Raw genomic sequence first — 19,194 nt, 5'->3', positions numbered from 1 at the left:
CAGCCCCCCCTCCCCCCTCAGGCAGCTGTCACCTGAGAACCTGCCCAGGGCCAGGTGCTCTCAGGAGCCAGGAACTACCCTGGAGGGGAAGTCTCGCAAGGCCTTGCTCTCTGGAATTCACAGGCTAGGGGGAGAGGCTTGGGGATGCACTGGCCCTTTGTTGATGTCCCAGAGGGAGGCACAGTGCAGAGCCACAGTCCTGCTGAAGACTGGGGGGTGGGGGTGCTTTCTGGGCCCCCGCTGGGGTCTCCCCACTCTTTCTGCATGGACTCTGACTGATGGGGTGCCCTTCCCATCCACCTTGTCCCACCTTTTATTTTCCCAGGGGCCCTGCTTCCGGGAGTCCAGTGTCTGGGAAGCCCCTCCCTCGGCAGGCTTCTCTTCCTCACGGAGTTCTGAGCCGGGGTCCAATGTCCTTTTCCCAGGAGGCCTCCTAGTGTAGAGTGCCTGCCTGGACCCCGACCCTTGATCTCTAACCCTTCCACATCGCGTACCCCCCCACCCCCCCCCATTAGCACCTTCGGTGGACCTCTTAGCTCCTCACCCACAGCACCTGTGGCATCAGCACACGTTGAAGGCACCCCTTTGTCCAGTGTTTGCAGAGCGACCCGCCCCTCGGGCTCACGGGTGCCCCCCCCACTCTCCCCCCCCCTCCCGTCCCCGTCCCCTCCGCTGCAGCCGCCGCTTCCACCACTGAGCTTGGGTGTCTGATGTGGAACCCTGTGGATTCTGGGCCCCAGGAATTCAGGGCTGGTCAGAGCTCTTGGGGAAGCAAGCACCAGGCCCGTGAGCATGAGCGTGAGTGAGAGGAAGGGCTGACCCCTGGCTGTAGGAAAGGGAGGGTCCCGGGTGGGGAAGCTTGTCCTTGGGTGAGTTCCCATGTCCAGCCCTGGTCCTTCACTGCCTCTCAGAAAACACAGCTATTGTCTGGGCTCCAGCGCTGGAGGGGAGGGAGGGGGGGCAGGGGGGGGCGGACCTCTGCCAAAGGGGCGCTTGTTTATTTGAGAGTCGCATGAGGGTGGCTGGCCTCCTAAAACCCTTGGCTCAGGGAGCCTCGGCGGCGCGGCGGCGGCGGCGGGGTTTTGTGGACGGGGCAGATGGCAGCAAGCTACGCTGTGCCTCTGCCTAGCACTAAACAAACAAAAACAGGATTCTTGCTAGAATCGGGGGGGGGGGGCAGCAAACGGCAGGACTACCCCCAGAGGCTTCCCCTCCATCAGACAAGCATGCCGCCGCTCTGCCAGGGAGGGGAGGCGCTTTGCTGACTCTTTTTTTTTCCCTGCGGCTGTTCTTTTCAAGTTTGCAGGTCCCCAGATGTGTCCGGCTCTGGTGGGGACGGACGCCCTTCCCGCTCCGCGTCAGGCCATTGGCTGCTCTGTGAACTTCCACTGGGAGAGCCTCATCCCAAGCCAGGGTGCCCGGGCCTGTTTAGCTACTCACTCTTCAGTCACTGGGCAGTCACATCCCTTTAGTCCTGTGCCCCAGTGCCCGTCCTCCGCTTTCTGCCCACCCCCCCACCCCCCCAAGTACTGAGCAAGGGTCCCTTCCACTGACGGGCTTTCTACCACAGGACCTTTGCACAATGATTCCCTCTGTTGTTTCTGTCTTTGCCTTAGTGTGTGTGTGTTGCATGCATGTGTTTGTGTGTGCGTGTTGGCACATGTGGTTAGGGTTAGGTCGATGCCCCGATGTCCCTCCTCCTCCTCTTCCTCCCTTTCTTCCTCCTCCTCCTCTTTGGTGGTTGACCTAGTCTCTCACTGATAAGCCGGGCTGGCGAGCTAGTGGTGACCGAGGCGGCCTGACTTCAGGAATGGGTGGGCTTGAAGGACTGTCTGTTGTTTGGCCTCCGGCCGTGGGCTGGATCCCGGTGTACTTCCTTAGCGACATGGGTCGTCAGACACTGAGTCGGCTCTCCCGGCCCAGCTGGGGAAACCGAGGCTCCAGTTACACAGCCGAGGCCATGAGCCAGAACTCGAGGCTCACTCACACACAGCCACACTGTGTCCAGGAAGCCCGTCTCGCAGGCTCCTGACTTTGAAGGACCGTCCCCGTTTGTTCTGGCTAGTTCGCTGCTGAGCAGTTAGGACTTTGGGACTCTGGAGTTTTGCGGCTCAGGCAGGTATCTCTCTAGACTTCGCTTCCTCCTCCCCAGTGGGTCCCTGGTGTCTCGGTCAGGGTTACTATTGCTGCAACAAAACACCATGACCAAAGCAACTTGGCGAGGAAAGGGTTTATTTGGCTTACACACTTCCACATCACTGTTCATCACTGAAGGAAGTCAGGGCAGGAACCTGGAGGCAGGAGCTGATGCAGAGGCCATGGAGGGGTGCTGCTTACTGGCTTGTTCCCCATGGCTTGCTTAGCTTAATTTCTTATAGAACCCAAGACCACCAGCCCAGGGATGGCTCCACCCACAATGGGCTGGACCCTCCAATATCCATCATTAATCAAGAAAATGCCCTACAGGCTTGCCTACAGCTCGAACTTACGGGTCATTTTCTCAGTTGAGGCTCCCTTTTCTCTGGTGACTCTAGCTTGTGTCAAGGTGACAGAAAACTATTCCACACAACTGGTCACCGAGAATCCAGGTGTCACCTTTGAGCAGCTCTCTTAGAGGGGGCAGGGCGTAGCTGGTGCCATTTCCTGGTGTCAGTCAGTGACAGGCAGCCCCTGGCCCTCCTGTCCCCTCCTGGGCATGGCTGCAGCAGCATTTGGGGGCCTAATTGTGAAGGACTGTCTTCTGCAGCAGCAGACCCAGACCCACCCACCATCTCTGCCGTGCCTGGAGCTGCACTTCTTGTTGGGAACTTGGGCCTTGCCTTGGGGAATGGAGTGGGGCCCCGCAGTAGCCCAGCGGCCCTGGGGAGCCAGATTATTTTGCTTGGAAGATGCATGTCTGCTGCAAGATGGCGTCTTCACTTGTGAAGCTGCTGTCTGTGGTCAGTGGGCTCTGGGCTTTTTACTGGGGGGCAAGGTCTTGGATTGAAGGAACACACTGCTGTGTGCCGACGTGGTCTCTTGTCTCTGTCCATCGTTACCGACCTTCCTGTGCTGGCCCACACGCCGGCCAGGTTTGTTCACACCCGTGTCCCTGGCTCCTGGCACACGGGAGGAGACCCACCCATAAACAGTGCCAAGCTTCTTCCCATCTATCGTGACTCATAAGCCATTTGACAGATGAGGAAACTGAGGCTGGGGAAGACCTTCATGGTGCGCCGCCACCCTTAGCCCTCCCAGCGCAGCCCCCCCCAACCCCACCCCCCACTTCTACCTGCCCAGAGACACACAGCCCTGGAGCAGGTTGGACCCGCCGCTCTGGCAAGTGGGTAACTCCATTCTCTCCTGCCCTGGAAGGCGTTCTGACAGAGCCCCACGTGTGGCCTCAGCCTGTGGGAGCTGCCTGATGTTCCCCTACAAACTCCCCTCCCCCCACCACAGCCCCAGCCTCTTCTCCTCCTGGGACCCTGCTCTTAGCCGACTCTCAACATCATGATCCTCCCTTGTCTCCAATCTCCCCGGCTGTGACCTCACCCCCTCCACGGAGCCTCCCTGGATCACTTTACCAGCCAGGGAGGGACCTTACTCTCTCCCCATTGTCACGCGAGGACACTTTCATCTCGGTGTGCCCCGAGTCCATCACTTATCTGTGCCACACCCCACTTCCTGAGCTCCACCTGAACCTTGACCTTTGGGTTCATTACCAAGGGTGGATTCAATAAATGTCGGTGAACTCGGGCAAAAATGCAGCCAGGGTACTGGCACGTGTCACCCACACCGTTTGGCCAGCCGGCATGTGATGCTCCGTTCAGCCGCAGCTGCCTCTTACTACTGTGTTGTGACCCCTTAGGGAGACAGGGGTTTTAAACTCATTTCCTGGTGAGTCTGTGGTTCTAGGAAATGGGGTGTCATAGGTCAGGCTGCCCCAGAGGCCTGACTGGGTACCAGCCAGGTTGAGTTGGTTTATCGGGGTGGTGCAGTGCCGCTAGGGTGCGCCATCGAGCAGCTTGCCCCTAGGGTTCCCTGCGGTTTCCCTGTGCTGGGGACATTGTGGAGGACCTTTGGACATGACCCTGCCTTGTGCTCCAACACCAGGGGATCTCGCGTTCTGATGCTCAGTAGCCGAGAGGACACTGTCCTCGGTGTCCGAGCGTGTGGGGTGGAGCTGGCAGCCTCTGCCAGGCCTGGGCTGGCACTTGTTGGCTGGTGCTGGCTGGTGGGGTCTGGTGAGCTGGCTCACCTCTCCTGGTGACACCGAGGCTCAGGTGTGGCTTTTCCTGGGCTGTGGGCACCGTGACGGGGGCAGGTCTTCCGGCAGCTTTCTGAGCCAGTACTGGGTTTGCCATCTGAGGATACATTTTATATACATTTTGTGAGTGCCTGATGTATGCACTCCAGGATGCCTGTCTTCCTTTGGGACTCGCTGAGGGTAGAGGAACGTTCTGAACCTCTCTAGGCTTTTCTGCACACGCGCAGAGGTGGAGGGCCTGTTTGCCCCAGCCTCTCTAAATGGTCAGTGCTGAGGACCGTGGCGGTGCCCTCCAGACGGCCTCAACTCTGTCCTTCACTTCTGATCTTGGTCAGCATCAGGACCTTCCCCACGGTCCCCATGCTGCCCAGCTTGATCACAGCTGTGTCCCTGCTCCTGACCCATAGTCCACCAGTGAAAATAGGGTCTGTATCTGGCCTCAGGCTCGGAGACCCGCCTGCCTCTGCCTCCCTAGTGCTGGGATTAACTGGCCAGCTAGTACCTGAATGTGTAAAGAATTGATTTGGGGCTAGAAGATGGCTGAGTGGATAAAATGCTTGCTCTGCAAGTATAAGGCTCCGAGTTAGGACCCCAGCACCCGTCCAAGAGCCGGGTGGGCGTGGCAGCTCCATCTGGAATCCTGGTACCTTGGGAACTGGAGACAGGGACCCTGGACCACCTATGCTAGCCACATGGGTGGGCTCTGGGTTCAGTGAGGCCCTGCCTTAATATATGAGTGGAGAGAGACTGAAGGAGACACTTGATATGAACCTCAGGCCTGCACACGTGTGCACCCCCCCACACGAGCATGCTAATCAGAACATATATGTGCAGAAGAAGAAAAAAATCGATTGTCACGTGTCTGGGTGGCACAGTCACAAGGTTCGAGATGGAACATGTCCACAGCACAGGCCAGGCCCCTCCCACCTCACCTGCCACACAGCCTACCCCAGCAGAAAAACTGGAAACTTAGTTTTAATTATATTTTATCACTTTTCTCTGAGGTGCTTTGTGGCTCCCTCCAGCTAAAGTGTAAAGGGCTCCATTACGCTCATTATGACTCATTATCTGTCGATTAGTGAGTCCCTGGGAGGGAATCCCTTGGAGGTGGATGAGGCAGTTCCTGCTGGTGAGTTGATGGGGTGATTCCAGCCCCTCTGTGAGCCAGTTGGTGAAGACGATGGGCCTGGGAGCTGAGGGGACAGTGCCTCGTGCCAGACTGAGCCACATACTGTCCCTGTGATGTCCCTCAGGCCTTGGAGCCTTGCTTGGGCCCCAGCTGCAGACTTTTCTTTTGCCCTTCACCTCATGTCCTGGATAGTTTTATGTCAACTTGACACAGGCTAGAGTCATCTGAGAGGAGGGAACCTCAATTAAGAAAATACCTCCATAAGATCTGACTGCAGGCAAGCCTGTAGGGCCTTTTCTTAATTAGTAATTGATGGGGGAGGGCCCAGCCCATGGTGGGTGGTGCCATCCCTGAGCTGGAGGTCCTGGGTTCTATAAGAAAGCAGGCTGAGCAAGCCATGGGGAACAAGCCAGTAAGCAGCACCCCTCCATGGCCTCTGCATCAGCTCCTGCCTCCAGGTTCCTGCCCTGCTTGAGTTCTTGTCCTGACTTCCTTCAGTGATTAACTGTGATGTGGAAGTGTGAGCCGAATAAACCCTTTGCTCCCCAGGTTGCTTTGGTCATGGTGTGTCATCACAGCAATAGTAATTGTTACTAAGACAGATTGGTACCAGGAGTACCAATTTTTACAGCCTGGGACTCTTAAAATGGATATTAATGCATGATCTTGGGGAAGAGCAAGAAAGGAAGGGCTGTGTCTTAACAGTGGTGTGTCTGTGTGTCAAGTTGACAAGGGCAGAGACGTCCCCAGAACTCAGGCTCCTCCTTGGGCTTCCTCTCTACCAGTCCCTCTGGCCACCCTAGGTTGTGTGCTGGCGGGGGAGACTGGATTGTTGCCCTGTCCCAGGCTGGTGTGCCTGGCCAGGGGGACTTGTGTCACTGTAGGCTAGCTGGTGTCACTGTGCAGCAGCTGGAGACCGACCAGATGTTCACAGGATGGGCAGCGGCAGGAGGTGGGTCTCAGCACCGAGTTGAGTCCTTGGGTTGGCAGTTTGCCCCTCACCCTTTTGGTTTATCGGCCCCTTTTAGTCCAGGCCTGTGCAGAGGGTGAGTCGGAGGTGGATACATTAGAAAGCCGTTCCTTCAGCTCTTGACACGTTAAATCTCCCCCCCACCTGCGCCCACCCACAGGTAGTCACTTCCTGAGTACCACTGCCAGGTCTGCTCCCAGGCCATCACCTCTAATCATGGAGTCCTTTCCTATTGAACTGAATGGCTCTCCAAGCCCCGCCCCGCGCCTCCTCCCCTCCGCCCCCTCCTCCCCCAGTGTCCACATTCACTTGGCAGAGACTCGGTCTACTTAGCTAATGTGTGCCAAACTTCCTGAGTCTGTTGGTGGTGTTTACCTGTGTAACAAGCCCTAAGCGACAATGGCCTAAACAGATACATTTCCCCATACAAAAGCCAAAGGATTCATGTTGTTATCTGTAACATGTATAGCCTTTGTGGCCTCTGGATTCCAAGAGGGTTGCCAGTGAGTCCAGGTGCCACAGCTTTGTTTTGGTAGACCACAGCGCTGGTTGCATTTTGTCTGTTTTACACACGAAGTGAAAGTCTCCCTCCCCTTGGTTGTGGAATGTTAGTTACTATGTGAAGATGTGTTGCGTTTGTTTTTGTTGCAGAGCATTACTTTTAACTGTGCGAAGGTGTGCTACATTTGTTTAGGCTGCATTTGTTTAATTATGCAAAGATGTGTTGCTTTGCCGGCCTGAGGCACCTGATTGGTCTAATAAAAAGCTGAACAGCCAATAGGCAGGAGAGGGATAGGCAGGGCTGGCGGGCAGAGAGGATGAGGAGGAGGAGGAGGAATCTAGGCTGGAGAAGAGAGAACCGGGGAGAAAGAGAGGGAGACACCAGGGGCCAGGCAGACACAGAGTAGAACATACAGAATGAAAGAAAGGTTAAAACAAACAAACAAAACAAAACAAAACAAAACCAAAAACAAAACCCTGAGGCAAAACATAATAGAGGAAGAAAAACAGGTTAAAATAAGTTACAAGAGCCAGTGGGACAAGCCTAAGATAAGGCCGAGCATTCATAATTGATAAGAAGTCTCCGTGTCTTGATTTGGGAGCTGGTTGGCAGCCCACGAAAGCCTGCTACACACACTTCTCTGTCCCTGGTCTTGAGTCAACACAGGGTCACATGCAGCTCCTGATGGAGAGAGCTCAGCCCCTGACCTGATAGCCTGTGTCTGCCCCGATGTCTCCTCTCTTTACACTCTCTTGGTAATTTCCCTTTGCACCTTAAAGAGTGAGCTTTGACCATTCCCACTTACCTCTTAAGTGATTATCTTTTTATTTTTTAACTTTTCATGTTTTCAAAAGTTCAGTGTGAGTATTTTATAAGAAACGCTTGGAAAAAAGCTTTATTGTAACTACAAAAGCTGCCCAACTTTTCTTGGTTCAAGAGGAAACGCAATAAAATTAGGTGCAGTGGAAACCCCGGAGTATTTTACAGCCTGCAGCCAAGGCAGCATGTGGAGGGGCGGGAAGCGAGAGGTCAGAGTGAGGGCTGATTTCTCTGTGCTCATTTGGTGATTGAGAGCCAGTGATGGAGAGGTGGGTGTCAGGGCCATCTGGGCAAAAGGTCCTCAGGCTTCCGGTGACCCTGGAAAGAGTCTGTGACTGGGGTGGGCTATGATAGGGATGCAGCCTGGGCCTTGTTCCTACGCCGGCTGTGATTGGAGACATTGAGAACTGGGAGTCACGTGGGCTCCCTGGAGGGAGGTGTGCTCTAATTAAATCTCTGTAAAGGCATTCTGGGGTTCAGGCATGTGGAAATTGTGTAGGGCAAAGGGCTCTCACTGGAAAGGACATTGCATTTAGGGGTACCCCATTTGTGGATCTGGCTGCTCAGTTCTCCACCTCTCCTCCCTCAGGGGACTTGAACACCTTCCAAGGGGATGGATGGACAGTGGAGCTGTTGGTGCTCTGTGAGATGAGGACTTGGTTGAACCGCGCTGTGTGTGGGCGGTTCTTGTGCCAATATCAGCGGAAGCCTTCAGACTGCATGCTTGCGAAGGAATCACCGAATTACGGTTTTCTCTGCCTTTGTGAAATGCGTCCCCGACTTCCTGCTGAGCGCACAGAATGCCGCCCACATTCTTCTCTGGAGTCAGTTGGGTTGTGTATTGTTGAGCTGGCCCAGGGGTGGAATCCTGCTCTCACGTCCTTCACGCCAGCCCTGCACAGCCTCTGGGCTGGTCTCAGCCACCTCCCTTCTCTGCATGCACAGCCCTGGCCCTTGGAAGCCCTCTAGTTCTGATAATAGCCTTTAAGTAGAGCAGGGGAAGATTCCTGGGAGTTGAGGCCGGCCAGGCTCCAATGCCCACCCGCTGTGTTGGCTGGGTCCACTTCAGGGGAGCGGCTGCAAACCCTGACCTCCAGCTGGGAACAGAGTCAGCGTGGAGAGTGGTTCCCTGGGAATCACTGCTCAAACGGGCAAGGCTGGGAGAGAGATGCACACCCTCTGGCCCAGCCCGCACTCTTCTGGGCACGATTCCCCGGGAAAATAGATACCTGCGGGTATTCACTGCACTGTTGGTGGTTGTTTGTGGATTGCTCGATGGCCACGAACTCCTCAAGTGGGCAGCGCTGCTGGCTGGTCCAGAGTATCAACTGTACTCCAGCAGTCCAGTGTTTTTTGTTTTTTTTTGTTGTTGTTGTTGTTCTAGGGTTCAAACTCAGGTCCTCATGCGGACAAGGGCTTTACTGACTGAGTCCCACCCGAATGGAGTGTCAGTTCTAATGTTTTGTTTCTTGAAGGGCCGAGGGCGGGCCAGGGCTCGGATTATCAACTGAGGGGCTGTCCCTAGACAGGCATTTGGAGCACCAGGGGATGCTGTGGAAGGTGTTGCCGCCGCTGAACACACGGGTGACACACTGTGACATTAACAAGAAAAACGAGACTCTGCCATGTGTGTGGCATAAACCTGTCCTCTCAGCCCTCGAGAGACGGAGGCAGGAGGATTGCCTTGAGTTGGAGCCTAACTTGGGCTATCTCATGCTGTGGGATGTTCTGTATGTCCTGTGGGAGCCCTTCTTGGGTTCTTTGTGGCGTTACCCAGCAGGTCCGCATAGAGGATGATTAGGACCATGGGCCTGAGTGCAGGTGTCTGAGATGGTCTGCACTTGGCTGTGCTGGGGGATGGTCTGTATATCAAGTTGTTCTGATTGATCAATAAATAAAACCTGATCGGCTGTGGCTAGGCAGGAAGGATAGGCGGGACTAACAGAGAGGAGAAATAAAAGGACAGGAAGGCAGAAGGACTGACTGCAGCCGCCGCCATGACCAGCAGCATGTGAAGACACCAGTAAGCCACTAGCCACGTGGCAAGGTATAGATTTGTGGAAATGGATTAATTTAAGCTATAAGAACAGTTAGCAAGAAGCCTGCCACGGCCATACAGTTTGTGAGCAATATAAGTCTCTGTGTTTACTTGGTTGGGTTTGAGCAGCTGTGGGACTGGCGGGTGACAGAGATTTGTCCTGACTGTGGGCAAGGCAGGAAAACTCTAGCAACAATCTCAGAAAATCAAAACCAGCCCAGCCACTGACCAATGGGTCCTGAGGCAGCAGTGTGAACTGGCACTCTCTAGCACGTACCAGGCTTCTGTTCACACCGGGAATGGCCACTGGTTCTGGCTGTGTGGCAGAATGCCATGTGGCCTTCAGGTCTCCGTGGTAGGGTTTGAGACGGTTAATTTTCCCCTGTGGGCCGGTGAGGACTTGCCACACAAGCCTGACAACCCGAGTCCGATCTATCCCATGGTCGGAGGAAAGAACTAAGCTCGGGAAGCTGCCCTCTGACCTCCGTGCAAATGCTGTGGCACACGAGTGTGCACACTCCCATCCACGAATAATTTAAAAACCAAACCAAACTTGCTGGGCTGGGGTATGGGGCTCAGCTGGTAGAGTGTGCCTGCCTAACATGCTCAAGGCCCCGGGTTTGATTTGTAGCACTGAGTGTGGTCACAGTGTAACGAGGGACATCAGGAGCCCACGGTCATCCTTGATTACATGGTGAATCTGAGGTCAGCCATGTGAGACCCTGTCTCAAAAAGCAAGCAGAAATCCCAAATGTTCGGCTGGTTGGAATAGCATGTTTCACAGTCCTCAGGTGGACCTGGAAGGAGCCAGCAATATTACCAGAGCCATCCGAGTAGGCTTGGCCCTGGGGACCCAGTGTCTGAGGGGACCCCAGCACACACCTCGGAGTCATTTGTTCTGTAGAAGATGACGGTAAATGTCTCATTTTCTTCCCTGGTGAGCTGTCACCCAGAGCCACAGACGGTGGCTCCCAAAAGAGGCTTCGGTGTCTGGCCTCAATAAAACTTTATTTGCAAAGCCAGGCAGAGGGCCGGCTTAGCTTCCACACTGTAGTTTGCCAGCCCCAATCTAGAGAAAAGCAAGAGGGGTCGAAGGCTGCTTGATGACTGGGTTCTCGGGTGGCTGTGGTGTCCCAAAATAGCACAAATTATAGGAAGGAACTGGCCGTGGAGCTTGAAAAGGCGGATGTTTACTGACAGGGGGTAGGGATGGATTGTAACACTTCAGATGCACAGCTGGCCGGGGGATCTCACGGTTTGCTTCGATCTTTGAGGGGCTGTGGAGAATAGTCCTGTCCTGTACGTCACTGAGGGCTACTTGTGAACTCTTCAGACCCTTTATATAGCTGTCCCTGTCATTCTTTTGTGGGTAGGACTGTAGGGCTGAGGGCCCGGGGGAGCCAGGGATGGGGCCCTTGGGATAGTGAAACCCTGTGGCTGTCTGCAGAGGGACACAGGACATGCTGCCTGGAAACTCCACTTCCCCAGCATCTAGGCAGCTGCTGAGCACGATTTTCGTCTGGCTCCCGTAAGTGAGCACCTATTCTGTCAGGGAGATTCAGAACCGCGCCTGGGATCCAGGAAGCTGGCCTGTGCTGGGTGGGACATGCCTGCCGCAGTGAGCCGAGTCTGAGTGGCAGAACTCATCAAGGGTCCCGGACCTTACCTCTCAGGTCAGAGACTAGAGGCAGGAGGGGCTGGCCTGGGCCACAGAGAAGAGCCTGGGGGCCAGGTCCTGTCTGGAGAGAAGCTGACAGAAAGATATGGGGCAGGGGGACCCAGGCCCCACTGATATCAAATGTCCAGTGAGGGACGACACAACGGGGGGGGGGGGTGCAGCGTAGGGGCACTGGGCAGCCATTGCTTGCAGGAGTGTGGCTCTAACAGACAGTCCCTACTCAGGACAGACGGACCTGCGATTCCTTGGCTGCCTCACGGTGCAGGAGCTGCACTCTGTCAGAAGCTATGCTTCACATTTTGAATTCTGCTCTACCCTGGGGCGGGTGGCATGTGGACCATACTCTTCCCAGCAGCTTCTGCAGACCACAGGACGAGAGGAGCCAGGCACAGTCCATAAAATAAGCCTGCATTCAATACGCGACCCGAACTGATTGCTACTTGAAACAAGCTCAGGAGGCAGGACCAGGGAAGCTCGGCTGTGGGGTGTGTGTGTGTGTGTGTGTGTGTGTGTGTGTGTGTGTGTGTGTGTGTAACCATCAGCCCGTGTCCTAGAGTAGGTGCTTACTACCTGCACAGGGGCGGGTGGCATGAGGCTGCCATTGTGGGGACCCGGGAAAGAATGGACGCACTCCAGTGACATCTGACCCAATGACTCTGCGCCGCTGCCGGCGACCTGGGGTCTGTGGTGGACAGATCTGTGTGCCCTGCAGCCCTGCTCCATGGAGAGGACACTAGCCAGTCCCTTCGTGGCTCTTCCCACAGTGATGGGGTTTGCTCAGGGTGGCTTTGCAGATTCCGGGGTTGGGGTCATGTGGTGGGAGATGCCGAAAAGGTGTCAGTCCTAGCCCACATCCCTTGCCAGATGGTGGCATTCCCAGGACTCGGGCACGGAGACGGCGCAGCAAATGCCTGGTGAGCATCCAGACCCATTTGAAGGCTGCGTGACGCAGAACGGCAGCAGCTGCGGCGATGAATCAAGGCCCCTAGTCTGGGAGCTGAGCCTCTCTGTGCTAAGCTCTGGTTCTGAACGGGGAGCTTGAGCAGCCCCAGCCCAGGCCACAGAGTGCTGGGCTCTGCAGGGAGGGTCCCAAGGATGTCCCCCCCGAGCACTTCCCAGTGACTTTTGTCTCATTTCCTGCACTGGGGGTGGCTGGACTGTTCCTCCCACCGGTGGTTCCCCCACGCGTAGCAGCAGGGAGTGGGATGTGAAGTTGGCCAGGGGCTTCAGAGAGACCAAAGCCTGTGTCTCCCAGGTTCAGCAACAGCTGAGGGACCGCCGCTAGTCTCTGCTACAGCTACGCTTTGGGGCTGCCTTGATCTCTGTCCTCCTCCTGCAGCCAGCCTCCCGACTCCCAGAGGAGCCCTGTCATCTGCCTGTGTCCCATGATTTCCATGATCATGTATGAACCAGCGACTGGGAGAGCCCTTACTTAGCATGCAGAAGACCCTGAATGCAATCCTCTGTCCTGTGAAATCAACCAGCCAGTCAATTAGTGCACGTGTGCGCGCGCGCACACACACACACACACACACACGACCAGACCAGACCTGTTTAGACTCAGCCTCCTCCCTTTTTCTAAGGACCTCTTAGCTACCTGGCTTTACTCATGGCGTGTGTCAATTCTGCGCTTCCACAGAGTGAGCGAGGCCACCCCAGGAATAGATAGCAGCTGGTTCTGTGCGAGTGGGCCCACTTCGGTTGCGTTCTGGGAGAGACTGCCATCTCAAATTGGGCGTAGCATATGCGCTGCGTTTGGAGCTGGGTTTAAAAGCATCTCAATGGGCTCCTTGCCATTGACAACAGGTCCAGTGAAAAACCAGAGAATCCCGGGCTTCTAGGGTTGGGCATGATGATTTAGGCACCCCCCTTCCATGGTTTCAAAGGTTCTTTGGCTCATGGATCTGTTCACCAAGTCATTGATTCCTTGGTGCAAGTGTGTGTGTGTGTGCGTGTGTGTGTGTGTGTGTGTGTGTGTGTGTGTGTGTGTGTGTGTGTGTGTGTGAACTGGAGACTGTGACGACATCGTGGCCTCCGGGGCTGGCTTAGGGCTCCCCCAGTGGCTGACATTTGTGTGCTGTTGGCTGCCCTGGTGACACTCTTCCTCTTAAAACCATGAAGAGGCACATTGTGTCCACGTGAGCCTTGTCATGCTGCCACGGCTATGAGAGGGCTGTGGTCACTGTAGGTGTATGCAGTGTCCACCCTAGGGAGAGCACCCACGGGCTCTTGATGAGTTGGTGAGTGTTCAGTGAGCACTGGGACTCCAAGGCCCCGACTGCTGCAAGCACCCGGATTGGGACTTAGCTGTCCGCTTAGAATAGTGGGGATCCGGGTCAGAAGACTATCTCCTTTCCTTTATTCACTCAGCAACTATTTATGCATCCAGTGGCTATCCACTACATGCTGTTTTGTGACCAATCATTGTGCAGGGGATGGGGTGCCCTGGGAGCTTGCTACTGAATGTAGAGCGAGGATCATGTCCTAGTCAATGTGGCTGTCCAGCAGCAAGTCCCGTGGACTTCCCGGTGTCTGTAGTGCTTTGCAAGCACACACGTGGGGCCAGGCATGTCTGAAATACAGCCCAAGGGGTGGCCTCAAGGTTTGCATCTGTGTGAGAGCGAGAGGCATATCCCAGAGATACGGCCCAGCATGTGCAAAGGCCCTGAGGCGGTTTCTGAGAGCCTCCAGGGGCTTCAGTGTGTAGATGCTAAGAAAGGGTCTCTGCTGTAGCCTGGCTGGCTGTACATTCCTGATCCTTTTGTCTCCACCTCCCCAAATACTGGGATGGCAGGCGGGTGCGGCCATGCATGGCTGTAGACACCTTGAGTGTTTAGCAGCTACCTCCTGCAGGTTGAGAACATTGGCACCAGTCTTTGGGTTAGTGGGACCCCATCCCCCCCCTCCCCCGTCATCGGCTCCCCATCCCAATATAGACCTCTGCTCTTCCTATGCAGCATTACAGCTGCTTGTGTGTGCATGAGTGTGTGAGTGTTCATGCATGAGTGTGTGCATGAATGTGTGTGTATGAGTGTGTCAGTGTGGGAGGGTATGAGTACGTGAATGAATGTATGTGTTCATTAATGAGTGTGTGCATGAGGGTGCCAGTGTGTGTGCATGACTGTATGAGTATGCGTTCATGCATGAGTGTGTATTCATGAATGTGTGTGCATGAGTGTCTCAGTGTGTGTGTGGGTGTATGAGTATATGTGTTCATTAATGAGTGTGTATATGAGTGTGTCGGTGTGTGGGTGCGTGTATGAGTAGGTGAATGAATATATGAGTATGTGTTCATGCATGAATGTGTGTTCATGAATGTGTGTGCGTGAGTGTGTCACACACAAAACTATGAGTTCCATGGTTGTAGGGGGTCTCTAGTTCATATTAGTGCACACAGTAGGTGCTTAAGTAAACATGTGTCTGAGGAGCAGGGGAGGTATTTACTGAGCTCCTGCGTGGACCCAGCACTCTGTGCACACTGTGCGTGAATATATAAAGCGGGAAGCAGTGTGAGTCTCAGAGCTGGAGGAGACGCCAGCGGATGCAGTTGGAACCCGAACGCTTTTGCACCGTCTGTGCGGAAGGAACTCCGGAACCAAGCTGTCTTTCTGTCTCCCCAGCCCTGCAGAGACAGCCTGTGGGCACAGCCTTCTTCTCCCTGCCGCTTCCGCCATGGGCGCGAGTGGACAGCCACTTCACCATGAACTGTGACCCTGCTGGCACTCCCCGGTGGACCTGTGTCCCTCGCCCGGGACCTGACAGCCTGGGTGAGTGGGTGCTGAGCTGGGGGCTGGGTGTTGGGAAGGTGAGGTTGCCGGGGCGTTTTCTGTCTGTCCTTTGTACGCTGTCAGTGACCCAGGTCCTGGCTGGGTGTGAGCTGTGGATTGAGAGACCACCGTGACTCTGAAGTGAGCATCCCTGGGTTGGGGTGGGAATGGGGACTGTAGAGCTCTGTCTGGGGACTGTTCAGATGGAAAACGTCAGGCTCCTGGGTCTCCCAAATCTCCACACGGCCCCCAGCTGAGTGGAGACAAGGTTCACCGTTTGGGAGCTAGACTATGTTAGCCCATGGGGTGTGTGACAAAGAGAAAAATACCAAAATCCGTCCGTCTGCCTTCACCTCTTGCCATGAGGAGCTACACAAGGCCTGGGAGGTCCCTGGTTCATTGGGACACTGTCTCCCTTGCCAGCACCTGGAGGGCTGGGCCATCTCTGGGGCACTTGGGAAGGGACGGCTGTCATAGCCGAAGCAGGGTGAGCCAAGAGCAGAGAGACTCACAGGATGCTTTTTAGGATTGGGAAGAAATAAAAAGCTGGGTTTTTAAAGAGGCAGGGCTGAAGCCCAATGGGGCGTCACACACCTGTAATCACAGCACCTGGTGGGTGGAGGCGGGAGGCGCAGGAGCCCAAGGTTGTTCTGGGCTAGGTAGGGAATTCCAGGTCAGCCTTGGCTACCTGAGACCCTGTCTCAACAAACAAACAAACAAACAAAAGGCTGGGCATAATGGGTCAGGATGGGAGGTCTGGTTTTAGCTGAGTGGAACCACCTGGGGACTTCTCTGGGCCCATTTTCTTCCACTCCAGGAAGCCCAAGGTCCATCATTCCCACCTCTGAGCTGCTGGAGGATTCGGTGGCTCCTGCTTTTGAGAGCAGATCTCAGAGCTGAGCAAGTCAGGCCGGGGCATCCTGGCCAGTGGGAAGTGAGACCGGCCTGCAGGGTGGACGGGAACATGGGGAGTCCCGGATGCACTGGGCGTAGCTAGGCCTCTCACAATGAGCCCTCATCCCAGCCATCCCAGAACCCCTCTTGCTAAGACTGTAAGGGGCTGGGCCTGGCTCAGCGTGGAGCTTGGGCAGCATGTAGGAAGCCCGGGGTTCCCTTCTCACCTCTGCAGAACCAAAACAAACAAGGAAGCCGGCACAAACAGCTGTCCAACAGCCAAACCAACAGCCAACAGACACCAGTGGGTCTAGGGAACATAAAACGAGACAAAATAAAACCCGAGGCTTGCCTTTTGTTGGCATGCAGCCAGGGAGATGGGGGAAGGGCAGCTGGCAGGGTTCCATGGCCACTTCCCAAGGTGTGATTACAGGGCCTCCTGCTTTGGGTGGCTGTGTGAGCTGAGGGTGGTTACTTACCCTCTCTGTGCCGGGTGGGTGCTCAGCCCAGGATCGTGCTGGGTCCACACTGGAGCTGGCCCCGAGACCGGCTAAGCCAGGCAATGCCTCAGACTGCAGGGCTCTGCCTGACCCCTCTGAACAGGAGGTTGCAGTCCGCGCCTTTCCAGGACCCAGCAAGATGGCAGTGCATCTGGAGCTTGCCCAGTGAGCTCAGGATCTGGGGCTCTGGGACCAAGGTCTCTCAGTCTCCTCCCCCCAGACCCTCCCCCTGAGTCCCACAAATACTCTTTACTAAATTTACTGTTTTAAAATTTTTTTTTTTTTAAGCAGTCGCTTCTTCATTTCTGATGTGCTTAATCCTCATGGAGCTACATCCGTAACCATGGTGACGCGGGTCGAAGTTGGCTCCATCGCATCCCTGAGGGCGGGGCCGGGCCTCGGTGACATCAGCAGGGAGGAAGCCCTGAAGAGGACCTACTTTTGCCAGACTGGGGACGCCTCCGGGGCTCCCTCCACTAGGATCCTAAGAGCGAAAAGCCCCCTAGGGACCCACCTGTTCTCTCTGCCCCTTGCTCCCAAGCCTTTCCTTAAGGAGCAGGTCCCAGAGAAGAAGGCTCCTGCCACATCTTCGTGGCCTGGTGCCACCCAGTCCTGTCCTTCAACTGAGGCTGACAAGAAGGACGCTAAAGAGGACGTGGTTAAAAGGATGCCGAGCTTAGCCGGCCAGGAGGCAGACAGAGGGGAGACCCTGCCGAATGGCCCTTCTGTACCTAACAAGGCCACGTTCCTGAGGGCTGGCCCCAGCACCATGGGCATCTTTGAAACAACCAAAGCCGGACCCAGCCTGGGCAAAGGAACCAGTGAGGGGAGCCGGGAGGCCAGCTCCCGGGCAGCCCAGGCATCTCCCTTAAGTGCCAGGCCTGAGGTGGCCACCAAGCCTGCCCTTCCCGCCCGAAAGCCTCCAGTGACTCTACCCCGACCAACCTCCCTGTCACAGGACGCTGGGCCTACTGTGTCCCAGGAGGAGGCAGGCCGAGCCCAACCTTTGCCAAAGGCCCACAGTGTGGAGGACCCCGCTGGCCAGGCCCCAGAGGCCAAGCCTCACCTGAAGAGACGGCCCATGTCAGCAGTATTCAGCGAGTACCTGCAGCCCCCGAAGCCAGGCCCAGGTGGAGTGGCAGTCACGGGCAAAGTCCCCCCTGCACCTCCGGAGAAGACGTGGGTGAGGAAACCCAGGCCTCTGTCTGTGGACCTGACTGCTGTGTTCGAGAACAGAGAGATGTTGCTGAGGAAGGTGGGCAGTGAGCAGAATGCAGCAGAGAACCAGGGCCCGGAGAGGACCAGGACCAGCATGGAACCCAAGGGTGATGCAGAGGGCCCTGCCCGCATGGATGCCACCCCTCAGGACCCTGACTCAGACTTCCAGGAGGTGGCCAAGAAGCTCCATGCACGGAGGGAGAAGACCGTCCTTAAGCAGGCAGATGCAGACAGTCCCAGGACTCCCAGGGCCAGGGCCAACCCTGGAGATGATCCGAGTCCCCAGGAAGAGGAAAGGCCAGACCAGCAGTCAGAGAAGGTGCCAGAGTCCCCTTTGCCCAGGCCAGGAAGAGGCCTGGGGCTGGCCGAGGTCAAGGCTGGAGGATCTGACCAGGAGGCTCCTGCAGGGACAGAGAGGAAGTCTGTAGGGAGCATCAGGAAGCGCCTCAGTCTGTTTGAGGAAGAGAGCGCGGTGGCCTTGGCAGTGGTGTCTGAGCCCTCCCCTATGACCCCTGAGTCCCCATCCACAGTGCCAGAGCCGGAGAGAGCTGGCGTGAATGTTCAGGCTCGGATCAAAGGCTGGACTGTGGAAAGCGCAGGGGCGAAGCCAGAGGTCAGGAGAAGGGCGTCCCAGGCGCGGCCATTGTCCATGGATCTGACCAAACCGTAAGTGGACACATCCCAGAACCTCGTCAACCTCAGGCTTCCTCAACACCCACTGGAGAGCTCAAGGCTAGCCCAACACCTACACACAAGCCCAAGGCTAGCCCAACACCTACACACAAGCCCAAGGCTAGCCCAACACCTACACACACAAGCCCAAGGCTAGCCCAACACCTACACACAAGCCCAAGACTAGCCCAACACCTATATACAAGTCCAAGGCTAGCCCAACACCTACATACAAGCCCAAGGCTAGCCCAACACCTACACACACAAGCCCAAGGCTAGCCCAACACCTACACACACAAACCCAAGGCTAGCCCAACATCTACACACACAAACCCAATGCTAGCCCAACATCTACACACACAAATCCAAGGCTAGCCCAACACCTACACACAAGCCCAAAGCTAGCCCAACACCTACACACACAAGCCCAAGGCTAGCCCAACACCTACACACAAGCCCAAGGCTAGCCCAACACCTACACACACACAAACCCAAGGCTAGCCCAACACCTACACACACAAGCCCAAGGCTAGCCCAACACCTACACACACAAACCCAAGGCTAGCCCAACACCTACACACACAAACAAACCCAAGGCTAGCCCGACACCTACACACACAAACCCAAGGCTAGCCCAACACCTACACACACAAACAAACCCAAGGCTAGCCCAACACCTACACACACAAACCCAAGGCTAGCCCAACACCTATACACACAAACCCAAGGCTAGCCCAACACCTACACACACACACACACAC

At 55.8% G+C, this 19,194-nt stretch overlaps 1 protein-coding gene across 5 annotated transcripts in view; it reads left to right on the top strand.

Annotated features, from left to right (window-relative positions):
* Kiaa1671 (KIAA1671 ortholog) overlaps positions 1-19,194 on the top strand; it is a 148,932-nt gene that overhangs the window by 17,350 nt on the left and 112,388 nt on the right. For 4 of the 5 annotated variants that reach the window (XM_076560282.1, XM_076560283.1, XM_076560284.1 and 1 more), the window contains exons 2-3: positions 15,003-15,149; positions 16,835-18,427. In XM_076560282.1, coding sequence (XP_076416397.1) covers positions 16,887-18,427 — 1,541 coding nt within the window. In that variant the 5' untranslated portion in view covers positions 15,003-15,149; positions 16,835-16,886. Of the gene's footprint in view, positions 1-15,002; positions 15,150-16,831; positions 18,428-19,194 lie in introns of all 5 variants that reach the window. The other variant, XM_076560285.1, reaches the window with a different exon arrangement.

The sequence above is a fragment of the Peromyscus maniculatus genome, chromosome 23 (assembly GCF_049852395.1).
Source record: "Peromyscus maniculatus bairdii isolate BWxNUB_F1_BW_parent chromosome 23, HU_Pman_BW_mat_3.1, whole genome shotgun sequence".
Classification (NCBI taxonomy): Eukaryota; Metazoa; Chordata; class Mammalia; order Rodentia; family Cricetidae; genus Peromyscus; species Peromyscus maniculatus.
This window is presented reverse-complemented; position numbering and strand designations above follow the sequence as displayed.